At 49.5% G+C, this 14,355-nt stretch overlaps 1 protein-coding gene across 1 annotated transcript in view; it reads left to right on the top strand.

Moving 5' to 3' along the window:
* The window catches only part of stag3 (STAG3 cohesin complex component), a 127,847-nt gene that overhangs the window by 84,631 nt on the left and 28,861 nt on the right, over nt 1-14,355 (top strand). Inside the window, exons 28-29 of the mRNA XM_078428188.1 lie at nt 112-213; nt 6,020-6,165. Coding sequence (XP_078284314.1) covers nt 112-213; nt 6,020-6,165 — 248 coding nt within the window. The remainder of the gene's footprint in view (nt 1-111; nt 214-6,019; nt 6,166-14,355) is intronic.

The raw sequence follows: 14,355 nt of genomic DNA, 5'->3' as shown, positions 1-14,355 counted from the left end.
GGGACCTGCTAACAGATGTGCAACAAGGATGATGTTCCGAGGAGCTCTGAGACATTGCATGTGTGGAATTGGCACCCTGGCAACGTTGCTGAACTCTGCTCTCTCTTCCAGTACTACAGCGATTACGGCGACATTATTAAGGAGATGCTGAGCAAAGCCCGACAGATCGATAAGGTGGAATGCGCCAAGACGCTGCTGCTCAGCCTGCAGCAGGTGAGTAGATCAGCACAGTCACACTGTTACAATTCAGTAACAATCCCTCCGCTCCGTTGTACAAGCCCGTCTAATCCCACTCTCCTCGTGCTCTTTGTAGGAGGGAATTTTGTGCTCTACCCGTACCCAATGACTGGCGTTACTCAGATAGGCACAGACACAAAATAAAACGGCTCGTAATCAGTAGGAACAAAATTGCACATGCTGGTCAAGTCAAGTCGAGTTTATTTGTCACATACACATACACGATGAGCAGTGAAATGAAAGTGACAATGCCTGCGGATTGTGCACAAAAAAGAATTACAGTTACAGCATATAAATAAAGTTAATACAGAGAAGACAAAATTTAGTCCCTGGAGTTATAAAAGTTAACAGTCCTGATGCCCTGTGGGAAGAAACTCCGTCTCGTCCTCTCTGTTTTCACAGCGTGACAGCGGAGGCATTTGCCTGACCGTAGCATCTGGAACAGTCCATTGCTGGGGTGGTAGGGGTCCCTCATGATCTTGCTTGCTCTGGATCTGCACCCCCTGATGTATAGGTCCTGCAGGGGGGCGAGTGGAGTTCCCATGGGGCATTCTGCCGAATGCACTACTGGTTTAAACCGTAGGTAGACACAAAATGCTGGAGTAACTAACTCAGCAGGTCAGGCAGCATCTCTGGAGAGAAGTAATGGGTGACGTTTCGGTCGAGACCCTTCTTCAAACTGATGTCAGGGTAGGGGGCGGGACAAATATAGAATGTAGTCGGAGACAGGAAGACTAGTGGGAGAACTGCGATATAGACCGAAAGCAAGGGCTATCTGAAGTTAGAGAAGTCAATGTTCATACCGCTGGGCTGTAAACTACCCAAGCAAAATATGAGGTGCTGTTCCTACAATTTGCACTGGGCCTCACTCTGACAATGGAGGAGGCCCAGGACAGAAAGGTCAGATTGGGAGTGGGAGGGGAAGTTGAAGTGCTGTCCACCGGGAGATCAGGTTGGTTAAGACGGACTGAGCGGAGGTGTTCAGCGAAACGATCTCCGAGCCTGCACTTGGTCTCGCCGATGTAGAGAAGTTGACACCTGGAACAGCGGATACAGTAGAAGAGGTTGGAGGAGGTGCAGGTGAACCTCTGCCTCACCTGGAAAGACTGTTTGGGTTCTTGTTGGCTCGTAATCAGTGTTGACTCTATCGAGCAAGTCGGTTTATTGAATGCCTTAAGGAAATACTCTAGGTTCTCTCTGTTTAATAATGCACATTGTTAAAAGCTTCAATAAACCTATAGACTCACCACTGATCTACGAGCTGTTTTATTATGTGTCTGTGCCTATCTGTGTATAGGGGGTACAGGTATAACACAAAACCCATGTATTCAAAATACTTGAAAGAGCGCTGACTAATTGACAACAGTCACACTATGGTGCAGAGCCAAGGGTGGCACAGCGGCAGATCTGCCTCACAGCGCCAGAGATTAGAGTCTGAAAAGGGGTCTCAACCTGAAATGTCACCTATTCCTCTTCTCCAAAGACGCTGCCTCATCCGCTGAGTTACCCCCAACACCTTGTGTCTATCTACAAGCCTGATAACGGCTGCTGTCTGTATGGAGTTTGTACGTTCTCCCTGTGACAGCGTTGTTTTTTTCTGGGTGCTCCGGTTTCCTACAACATTCCATAGAAGTGAGGGTTTAGACAATATGTGCAGGAGGAGGCCATTCGGCCCTTCGAGCCTGTACGCACCGCCATTCAATGTGATCATGGCTGATCATTCTCAATCAGTACCCTGTTCCTGCCTTTTCCCCATACCCCCTGACTCCGCTATCCTTAAGAGCTCTATCTAGCTCTCTCTTGAATGCATTCAGAGAATTGGCCTCCACTGCCTTCTGAGGCAGAGAATTCCACAGATTCACAACTCTCTGACTGAAAAAGTTTTTCCTCATCTCAGTTCTAAATGGCCTACCCCTTATTCTTAAACTGTGGCCCCTTGTTCTGGACTCCCCCAACATTGGGAACACGTTTCCTGCCTCTAACGTGTCCAACCCCTTAATAATCTTATACGTTTCGATAAGATCCCCTCTCATCCTTCTAAATTCCAGTGTGTACAAGCTTAGTCGCTCCAGTCTTTCAACATATGACAGTCCCACCATATATGATAGTTTGTGGGTGAATTGGCTTAATGTGAGATCATTGTAAATGACCTCAAATGTGTAGGATAAGGTTAGCGTACGGGGTGATCGCTGGTCGGCGCGGAGTCGATGGGCCGAAGGGCCCATTTCCCCGCTGTTTCTCTAAAGTCTAAAGCTCGACTTTCTACTTCCGGGTACAATTAATTTATGAATTCTTTGTGATTTTTACTCTTTCGACAACCACTTAATTTCTGATGGACTTTCTTGGTCATCTTGGGATCTTGCACTAATGACATAGTCATAGAACACAGATTGGGCCCTTTGGCACATCAGTCATGCTGACCCACGTATATTAATCCCGTTTGCCTTCATTTGAAACGGCATCCTCCTTGCTGTTGCCTATTTAAGTGTCTATTTAAATGCCTCTTAACTATAGTGCAGGCCCACCACCGATTTTCCGGCACCCTTGGTCCCAGAGCCTTTCTAAGTTATCTGTTTGGCCGGACCAACCGAGATCACTGCCTCCGAGAAGCGGATGTTTGCGAGGATGTTGCCAGGACTAGAGGGTGTGAGCCATAGGGAGAGGTTGAGCAGGCTGGGTCTCTATTCCATGGAGCGCAGGAGGATGAGGGGAGATCTTATAGAGGTGTACAAAATCATGAGAGGAATAGATCGGGTAGATGCACAGAGTCTCTTGCCCAGAGTAGGGGAATCGAGGACCAGAGGACATAGGTTCGAGGTGAAGGGGAAAAGATTTAATAGGAATCCGAGGGGTAACTTTTTCACACAGAGGGTGGTGGGCGTATGGAACAAGCTGCCTGAGGAGGTAGTTAAGGCTGGGACCATCCCATTGTTTTAGAAACAGTTGGACAGGTACATGGATAGGACGGGTTTGAAGGGTTATGGACCAAGCGCAGGCAAGTGGGACTAGGGTAGCTGGGACATTGTTGGCCGGTGTGGGTGAGTTGGGCCGAAGGGCCTGTTTCCACACTGTATCAATCTATGACTCTAACGGTACCGGAGCAGTCTGCCTGGGCCCCCTTTTGAACAGCGATATAGGCCGGCAAAGTCGGCCTGGGAAGTCAGTTGTGGAAACTAATCTGCTGGCTCCGATTGAGCTTGAGCTCCAGGGCCCTGGCAAATTTGGCCCTCTGATCGTCCATGGAAGTCTTGGCCGCCTTACCTGGCCTTGCCACCACAGTGTGGGGGGACGGGGGGACTTCCAGGGGAGGGGGATTTAAAGTGCACTCTCGTCATTTGTTTTCCTTCTGGATTAAAGGAAGTCCCAGACCATCAGTTGCCGGAAATCGGTGGTTAACCTGTAATTATATCTGACTTTACCACCTTCTCTGGCAGCATGCTCTAAACATCACCCTCCTGTGTGTGGGGCAATAAGAGCTTGCTGCTCAGATTCCCTTTAAAACCCCGCCGTCTCCCCTTCATCCATGCGCTCTCTTGCTTTTCAAACATCTACTATTTGAAAAGGGTTTTTCACTCTCTTGGCTTTTTTAGTTTAGAGATACAGCGTCCGTGGGCCCGGCACCGAGCCCGCCCGCCCGGACCAACGATCACCCTGTACACGAGTCCTATCCTACACACTCGGGGGGGGCAATTTACAGACCTGCACGCCTTTGGAGCGTGGGAGGAAACCGGAGCTCCTGGTGGAACCCCACGCGGTCACGGGGAGAACGCGCAAACTCCGTACAGGCAGCGCCCGTGGTCTGGATGGAACACGGGTCTCTGGTGCTGCGAGGCGGCAACTCTGCCAATAGGCCACCGTGCCAATAGGCCACCGTGCCAATAGGCCACCGTGCCACCCGGCTGGAGATGGGGCAGGAGCGGGGATGCGAGGAGATGAGGGAGAAGCAAGAGTGAGATGCGGCAGGAGAGGGGGTAACTTGCGGGGAGGTGGGGGTTGTAGATGGGCTGGGGTGTGGGGGAGGTAGTATGGATGGTACGTGGGAATAGCTCCATGTAGAGTCAGACCAGCTGAGCTGTGTCCAGGCACTCACACCCTCTGTATATAATAAGCAGGCAGACCAAACACTGCCTTTACCAGCAAGGATAGTCATCGTTATCATACGTGATAGGAGTAGAGTTGGGCCATTTGGCCCGTCAAGTCTACTCCGCCATTCAATATGATTATGGCTGACCATTCTAAATCAGCACCCCGTTCCTGCTTTCTCCCCATGTCCCTTGATTCCGTTAGCCCCAAGAGCTATATCTAACTCGTTTATACTCTCCCTCCTGACCCCATTCTCCTGCCTTCTCGCCATAACCTCTGACACCCACACTGTTCTCCCCATAACCTCTGACACAGTCACACAGCACAAAAACACGCCTTTCAGCCCAACTTTGCCCATGCTGACCAAGATGCCCCATCTGCCCTAGTCCCATCAGCCCGTGTTTGGCCCATATCCTTCTAAACCTTTCCTGTCAATGTACATGTCAGAATCAGAATCGCCTTTATTTTCATTAAAAAAACCCAAGTCTTTAGAACGAAATTCCGTTATCCACAGTCCAACAATAAGAGCAATAAAAATAAGCAATTACACACACAATCACAAACCAACACAAAACAAAAAAAAGAGACATCCATCACAGTGAGTCTCCTCCAGTCACCTCCTCGCTGTGATGGATGTTTTTTTGTTTTGTGTTGGTTTGCGTCCAAATGTCTTTTAAAACGTGTTAAAGTACCTGCCTCGACTACCACCTCTGATAGATCTTTATTCACAAAATGCTGGAGTAACTCAGCGGGTCAGGCAGCATCTCAGGAGAGAAGGAATGGGTGACGAGACCCTTCTTCAGACGAATCATTCCTTCTCTCCCGAGATGCTGCCTGACCTGCTGAGTTACTCCAGCATTTTGTGAACAAATACCTTCGATTTGTACCAGCTTCTGCAGTTATTTTCTTATACCTCTGATAGATCGTTGCTTATACACGCTACCCTCTGTGTGAAAACGTTGATCCATGTGCATATCCCCCCCCTTTGCTTGTATATCTGTGCGCCTGTCCAAAAGCCTCTAGTACACCGTTGGTACAACTACCTCCACCACCACCCACCCCTTTCCAGGCATTCGCCACCCTCGCTGTATTTTTAAAAGAAGCAACTTACCCTGCACGTCCTTTAAACATTCTCCATCTTACGTTAAAGTATGCCCTTTGGTCTTTGTTTTTTTTTTTTTTAAATCCCATCCTGGTGGAAAAGGGTAGCGTGTATAAGCAACAATCTATCAGAGGTGGCGCAGCGGTAGAGTTGCTGCCTTACAGCGAATGCAGCGCCGTGGACACGGGTTCCATCCTGACTACGGGCGCCGTCTGTACGGAGTTTTGTACGTTCTCCCCGTGACCTGCGTGGGTTTTCTCCGAGATCTCCGAAGACGTACTGGTGTGTAGGTTAATTGACTGGGTAAATGTAAAAAAATTGTCCCTAGTGTGCGTAGGATAGTGTTAATGTGCGGGGATCGCTGGGCGGCGCGGACTCGGTGGGCCGAAGGGCCTGTTTCCGCGCTGTATCTCTAAATCTAAAAATCTGACCATTGCTGTCAGAAATGGCCTGGACTGACACCGTCAGGCCCTGCAGTAACCCTGCTTTTGGTGGGAATTGAGGATCGCTGTAGACTTTTCCCCTAAAGTTAAGATGTCGTTGTGCTGGCAGCATTGTTTGATATTGACCCCGTGCTGTGTTGTTGTGGCCCTCCAGTTGTTCAATGAACTGCTGCAGGATCAGGGGTACACCGATCGCTCCACCGTCCATTTCAGCGCCATTAAAGACCTGGGCAGGAGGTTTGCACTGACGTTCGGCATTGACCTGATGAAGAGCAGACAGTCGGTCGTGTCTCTGCACTTGTAAGTATGGAGCTTGCTTCCCCGGGCCTGAATTATAAGGTCATAAGGAATAAGCATAGAATTGGGCCATTTGGCCCATCAAGTCTATCATGGCTGATCTATCTTTCCACCCTAACCCCATTCTCCTCTCTTCTCATACCCTCTGACACCTGCACTAATCAAGAATCTATCGATCTCTGCCATAGAAATATCCACTGACTTGGCCTCCACAGCCGTCTGCGGCAAAGAATTCCACAGATTCACCACCCTCTGACGAAAGAAATTTCTCATCATCTCCTTCCTGAAAGAACGTTCTTTAATTCTGAGGCTGTGACCTCTAGTTCTAGACTCTCCCACTCAGTGTTTAGCTTGTGTTTAACAGTGTGTGCATCGGTAGAGTGGTGCACATTGGTGCATCGGTAGAGTGGCTGCCTTACAGCGCCAGAGACCTGGGTTCCTTCCTGACCGCAGGTGCTATCTGTACAGAGTTTGTACCGCACCTGGAGTACTGTGTGCAGTTTTGGTCTCCAAATTTGAGGAAGGATATTCTTGCTATTGATGGCGTGCAGCGTAGCTTTATTAGGTGGTAAAGATGGCGGCGCGCACGGACGCAGCGGCTCACAGCTCTCCCTTTCGGTGCGTTTTATGTGTGTTATCTGTGTTATGTCTGTTAGTCAATTTTAGTCATGCAAACCAGGCAAATCAGGCAAATCCTACTTACAACCGAAAGGATCTTCTGATCATAGGATTCCAGTGCAATCGGGACCTTATGCGCGAATTTCCACACCCGCAAAACATACCGGAAGAGATAGCCAGGACACCGGGCGCTCCGTGGATAGTTGTCGGCGTGAACAGGCGTCGCAGGCGGAGGAGAAACAGGAAGCAAAAGCGAGGACGCCGGTCCGGTATACTTGCCAAGCTAAAGAGACAGCCACACAAACCACCGCTACCCAGCATGTTTCTCACCAACGCCAGATCCATCATCAACAAAATGGACGAACTAAAACTACAGATATCAGCAAACAAACTCGTGGAGGACTGTTGCATTCTCTTAGTAACAGAGACATGGCTTCATCCATTTATCCCAGACGGAGCCATTGAGCTAGCCGGGCGTACAGCGTTTCGTTGGGACAGAAACATCGACTCCGGTAAGAGCAAGGGGGGGGGGGGGGGGTTATGCATTTACGTGCACAACAACTGGTGCACTAACATCCAAATCATAGATAGCCATTGTTCTCCTGATCTGGAATTCCTAACAGTTAAATGCAGGCCTTTTTACCTTCCTCGTGAATTTACAGGGGTTATAGTAACAGCAGTCTACATCCCACCGAATGCTAACGCTAGCACAGCTTTAGGTTACCTGCTCGGTGCAATAAACTCACAACAGAGCACATATCCAGAAGCAGCCCACATCATAGCCGGGGACTTCAATCATGCAGACCTAAAGTCAGTTCTCCCGAAACTTGAACAACACATAAGATGTGCTACCAGGGGGAAAAACACACTAGACAAGGTTTATTCAAATATTAAGAAGGGTTTCAGGTCAGCACCACTACCACACCTGGGGCAGTCAGATCACCTGTCCATATTCTTAACTCCAGCATACACCCCACTCAGGAGGAAAGCTCCAGTCACCATAAAGACTGTTAAGACATGGCCTGAAGGAGCTTCCTCGCAGCTGCAGGATTGCTTCGAAAGGACCAACTGGGATATTTTTGAGGATCAGGACTTGGAGGAGTACACATCAACTGTACTTTGCTACATCCAAAACTGTGTTGACAATGTCACCGTCGACAAACGCATCCGGTTGTATCCCAATCAGAAACCCTGGATGACAAAGGATGTCAGGTCTCTCCTCAAGGACCGTAACACCGCCTTCAGGTCTAGTGATAGAGCTCTATACAGTGCTGCTAGAACCAACCTGAAGAGAGGCATCAAGGATGCCAAAGCGTCCTACAAGAGGAAGATTGAGGACCACTTTACCAACAATGACCCACGGCGGGTATGGCAAGGCATCCAGCACATCACCAACTACAAGACCAGCAACCGCACGACTGCCGACGGCGACGCCTCGCTGGCTGAGGAACTTAACTGTTTCTTTGCTCGTTTCGAGGTGGAAGCTACAGTGGCAGACATAACACCCTCTCCAGCACCTGACAGCAACACCTTCACTGTGCAGGAGTATGATGTTAAGCGCGTGCTCAGAGCAGTGAATCCCAGGAAAGCTGCAGGCCCCGATGGTGTGACGGGCAGAGTGCTGAGGGAATGTGCAGACCAATTATCTGAGGTCTTCACAAAAATCTTCAACCTGTCCCTTTTAAAATCCACCATCCCTCCCTGCCTGAAGTCCGCCACAATCATCCCACTGCCGAAAAAGTCTGTCATCAGCGGCCTTAACGACTACCGTCCGGTAGCACTCACACCGGTCATCACAAAGTGCTTCGAGAGACTGGTCCTGCAGCACATCAAAGCCAGCCTCCCACCCACCTTCGACCCATACCAGTTTGCCTACAGAGCAAATAGGTCTACAGGGGATGCCATCGACACTGCTCTTCACACTGGACTGACCCACCTTGAACACCAGGGGAGCTATGTGAGGATGCTCTTCCTCGACTTCAGCTCTGCCTTTAACACGGTCATCCCGAGCAGACTGGTCACCAAACTTTCTGACCTTGGATTTTCCCAAACCATCTGCCAATGGATCAAGGACTTCCTGACCAACCGCCCCCAGACCGTCAAAATAGGCCCTCACCTCTCCTCCACCATTACACTGAGCACCGGCTCACCACAGGGCTGTGTGTTGAGCCCCATCCTTTACTCCCTCTACACTCACGACTGCGCCCCCACCCATCCCACCAACACCATCATCAAGTTCGCGGATGACACGACTGTGGTTGGACTCATCTCAGGAGGAGATGAGACAGCCTATAGGGATGAAATCCAAAGGCTGGCAGCATGGTGTTCAGTGAACAATCTTGTCCTGAACTCCTCCAAAACAAAGGAACTTATAATTGACTTCAGAAAAACCAGTGTAGTATGCGACCCACTCTACATCAATGGGGTCTGTGTGGAAAGGGTACCCGCTTTCAGGTTCCTGGGTACGCACATCGCAGAGGATCTTACCTGGTCTACCAACACCATCACCACAGTAAAGAAGGCACAGCAGAGACTCCACTTCCTGAGGATCCTCAGGAAAACCAACCTGCAGGAGAAGCTCATGATGTCCCATCGCTGCTCCATCGAGAGTGTGCTGGCATACTGTATAACCACATGGTATGCCAGCTGCTCAGAAAAGGACAGGAAGGCCCTTCAGAGGGTCATCACGACGGCCCAGAAGATCATCGGCTGCTCACTGCCCTCCCTGGAGCACCTGTTCAGCCTACGCTGCCTCAGTAGAGCAGGCAAAATAATAAAAGATCCATCCCACCCCGGCCACCCTCTGTTTGTTCATCTGCCCTCTGGTCGACGTTTCAGGTCGATCAAATCCCGAACAAACAGACTTAAGAACAGTTTTTACCCCAGGGCCATACGAGAACTGAACACTACCTTTGCACTAGGCAACACCGTTAAAAAATCTTGTACTTAATATAATTGTATTTATTTGTTTTTGCATTTATTGCATATATGTTTGTACGCACCGTCAGGATTGGCTATTTTTTAATTTCGTTGTACTCGTTGCAATGACAATAAATTAATATTATTATTATTATTATTAATTCCCGGAATGGCGGGACTGTCATGTGTTGAAAGACTGCAGCGACTAGGCTTGTATACACTGGAATTTAGAAGGATGAGAGGAGATCTTATCGAAATGAATAAGATTATTAAGGGGTTGGACACGTTAGAGGCAGGAAACATGTTCCCAATGTTGGGGGAGTCCAGGACAAGGGGCCACAGTTTAAGAATAAGGGCCATTTAGAACTGAGATGAGGAAAAACTTTTTCAGTCAGAGAGTTTTGAATCTGTGGAATTCTCTGCCTCAGAAGGCAGTGGAGGCCAATTCTCTGAATGCATTCAAGAGAGAGCTAGATAGAGCTCTTAAGGATAGCGGAGTCAGGGGGTATGGGGAGAAGGCAGGAACGGGGTACTGATTGGGAATGATCAGCCATGATCACATTGAATGGCGGTGCTGGCTCAAAGGGCCGAATGGCCTCCTCCTGCACCTATTGTCTATCGTCCATCCTATCTCCCTCACACCCAAGTCTATCTCCATCGCCCATGCGTTCCATTTCCCCGCACATTAACCGCTCACCCGCATCTCCCTCATCTCCTCGCACCCCCACTCCCGCCCTGTCTCCAGCCGGGCGGCACAGAGGAACGAGTTGCTGCCTCACAGCACCAGAAACCCAGGTTGCATCCTGACCACGGGGGCACATTCTTCCTGTGACCACGTGAGTTTCCTCTGGGTGCTCTGGTCTCCACCCACATTCCAAAGGCAGGTTTGTACGTTAATTGGCTTCGTTACAAAATGGTAAGTAGCCCCTAGTGTGTTAGGACACTGTCTGTGTACTTTGACTGCTGGTCGGTGCGGTCTCAGTGGGCCGAATGGCCTGTTTCTGCGCTGTATCTCAAGTCCAAAAGTCTTGGAGATAGACCATGGAAATAGCCTCTTTGATACTGAAGTCAATGCAGAAGAAATTGTAGAGATTTGTAAATGTAGCCCAGTCCATCACACAACAGCCAACATAATCAAAGACATCTCCCGGCCCAGTCATTCCTCCTTCACTCGTCTCCCATCAGGCAGAAGGTACAGAATCTTGAAAGCAAGTACCACCAGACTTGGAACAGCTTTTTCCCCTCTGTTATCGGGCTTCCATAAGCTAGGGTACTGTGCAATTCACCTCTACCCCATTACAGACATTGGAATTTGTCAATAGATCTTTAGCAGGAAAGAACTGCAGATGCGAGGATGTAACTAGTAGAGTGGATAAGGGAGAACCAGTCGATGTGTTGTATCTGGACTTTCTGGACTTTCAGAAGGCCTTCGACAAGGTCCCACATAGGAGATTGGGGTACAAACTTAAAGCACACGGTATTGAGGGTTCAGTGTTGAGGTGGATAGAAAATTGGTTGGCGGACAGGAAGCAAAGAGTAGGAATAAACGGGTCCTTTTCGGAATGGCAGGCAGTGACTAGTGGGGTACCGCAAGGCTCAGTGCTGGGACCCCAGTTATTTACAGTGTATATTAATGATTTGGACGAGGGAATTGAATGCAACATCTCTAAGTTTGCGGATGACACGAAGCTGGGTGGCAGTGTTAGCTGCGAGGAGGATGCTAGGAGGCTGCAGAGCGACTTGGATAGATTGGGCGAGTGGGCAAATGCATGGCAGATGCAATATAATGTGGATAAATGTGAGGTTATCCACTTTGGCGGCAAGAACAGGAAAGCAGAGTATTACCTGAATGGTGATCGATTAGGAGAGGGGGAGATGCAACGTGACCTGGGTGTCATGGTGCACCAGTCATTGAAAGCAAGCATGCGGGTGCAGCAGGCAGTGAAGAAAGTGAATGGTATGTTGGCATTCATAGCAAGAGGATTTGAGTTTAGGAGCAGGGAGGTTCTGCTGCAGTTGTACAGGGCCTTGGTGAGACCGCACCTGGAGTATTGTGTGCAGTTTTGGTCTCCTAATCTGAGGAAATACGTTCTTGCCTTAGAGGGAGTACAGAGAAGGTTCACCCTGGGATGTCGGGACTTGCATATGAAGAAAGACTGGATAGACTAGGCTTGTACTCGCTGGAATTTAGAAGACTGAGGGGGGATCTTATAGAAACATATAAAATTCTTAAGGGGTTGGAGAGGCTAGATGCGGGAAGATTGTTCCCGATGTTGGGGGAGTCCAGAACCAGGGGGTCACAGCTTAAGGATAAGGGGGAAGCAGGGCCGTTTTTACAGCATTATGGGCCCCCGGGCAAAGCAGTGTACTGGGGCCCCTACCGTTACTCTCCCCCACCCCCCTTACGTGCAGGCGAAAAGCACTTAGCGATGGACTTAGGGTGCTACATTGTTGCGAAAAGCACTTACAGATCGCTGTGAGAAGCACTTAGTGACCGAAAATGTTGCGGAAAAAGCACTTATTGAACCTACATTTTTAAAGTAGTATTTATTTATTGCAAGTCACTTAACATACACAGATCAGCATGGGGCCCCTATGCTCGTGGGGCCCCCGGGCAAGTGCCCATCAGGCCCATGCGTTAAGACGGCCCTGGGGGGAAGTCTTTTAGGACCGAGATGAGAAAACATTTCTTCACACAGAGAGTGGTGGGTCTGTGGAATTCTCTGCCACAGAAGGTAGTTGAGGCCAGTTCATAGCGCAGCGGTAGAGTTGCTGCTTTACAGCGAATGCAGCGCCGGAGACTCAGGTTCGATCCTGACTACGGGTGCTGCACTGTAAGGAGTTTGTACGTTCTCCCCGTGACCTGCGTGGGTTTTCTCCGAGATCTTCGGTTTCCTCCCACACTCCAAAGACGTACAGGTATGTAGGTTAATTGGCTGGGTAAATGTAAAAAATTGTCCCTAGTGGGTGTAGGATAGTGTTAATGAACGGGGATCACTGGGCGGCACGGACTTGGAGGGCCGAAAAGGCCTGTTTCCGGCTGTATATATATGATATGATATGATATGATATATTTAAGAGGGAGTTACATTTGGCCCTTGTGGCTAAAGGGATCAGGGGGTATGGAGAGAAAGCAGGTACAGGTTACTGAGCTGGATGATCAGCCATGATCATATTGAATGGTGGTGCAGGCTCGAAGGGCCGAATGGCCTACTCCTGCACCTATTTTCTATGTTTCTATGCTGGTTTAAATCAAAGATAGACACAAAATGCAGGAGTAACTCAGCGGGTCAGGCAGCAACTCTGGAGAGAAGGAATGGGTGACGTTTCGGGTCGAGACCCTTCTTCAGACTGATGTCATGGGAGGGGGCGTGGCAAAGATAGGATGTAGTTGGAGACAGTAAGACTAGTGGGAGAACTGGGAAGGAGAAGGGGAAAGAGAGAGAGAGCAGGGACTATCTGAAGTTAGAGAAGTCAATGCTCATACCGCTGGGGTGTAAACTGCCCAAACGAAATATGGGGTGCTGTTCCTCCAATTTGCACTGGGCCTCACTCTGACAATGGAGGAGGTCGAGGAGGGAGTGGGAGGGGGAGTTGAAGTGCTGAGCCACCGGGAGATCAGGTAGGTTAAGGCGGACTGAGCGGAGGTGTTCAGCAAAACAATCGCCGAGCCTGCACTTGGTCTCGCCGATGTAGAGAAGTTGACACCAGGAACAGCGGACACAGTAGATGAGATTGGAGGAGGTGCAGGTGAACCTCTGCCTCACCTGGAAAGACTGTTTGGGTCCTTGGATGGAGTCGAGGGGGGAGGTAAAGGGACAGGTGTTGCATCTCCTGCGGTTGCAGGGGAAAGTGCCCGGGGAGGGGGTGGTTTGGGTGGAAAGGGACAAGTTGGCCATGGAGTTTCGGAGGGGTGGAGATGGGAAGATGTGGTCAGTAGTGGGGTCACGTTGGAGGTGACGAACATGTTGGAGGATTATACGCTGTATGTGACGGCTGATGGGGTGGAAGGTGAGGACTAGGGGGACCGTGTCCTTGTTGCGAGTGGGGGGAGGGGGAGCAAGAGCGGAGCTGCGGGATGTAGAAGAGACCCTAGTGAGAGCCTCATCTATAATGGAAGAGGGGAACTCCCGATCCCTAAAGAATGAGGACATCTCCGATGCCCTGGTGTGGAAAACCTCATCCTGGGCACAGATGCGGCGTAGACGGAGGAATTGGGAGTAAGGGATAGAATCAAAGGAACTGATGTGCTACAATGCTGAGAACTACATTCTGCACTCTGTAAGTTCCTCTTTTCTCTGTCTATTGTACTTGAGTTTGACTTGATTGGAAACAGTAAGGTATATCTGATCTGTTTGGATAGCTGGGAAACGAAGATTTCCACTGTAATGCACTGTTATAGAAACTAGGTGCAGGAGTAGGCCATTCGGCCCTTCGAGCCTGCACCGCCATTCAATATGATCATGGCTGATCATCCAACTCAGTATCCCGTACCTGCCTTCTCTCCATACCCCCTGATCCCTTTCGCCACAAGGGCCACATCTAACTCCCTCTTAAATATAGCCAATGAACTGGCCTCAACTAGATAGATAGATAGATAGATAGCTTTATTTGTCATCCAATATTGGACGAAATTCGGTCACCCACAGTCCAACA

This window comes from Rhinoraja longicauda, chromosome 34 (genome assembly GCF_053455715.1).
Source record: "Rhinoraja longicauda isolate Sanriku21f chromosome 34, sRhiLon1.1, whole genome shotgun sequence".
NCBI classification, from domain to species: domain Eukaryota; kingdom Metazoa; phylum Chordata; class Chondrichthyes; order Rajiformes; family Arhynchobatidae; genus Rhinoraja; species Rhinoraja longicauda.
This window is presented reverse-complemented; position numbering and strand designations above follow the sequence as displayed.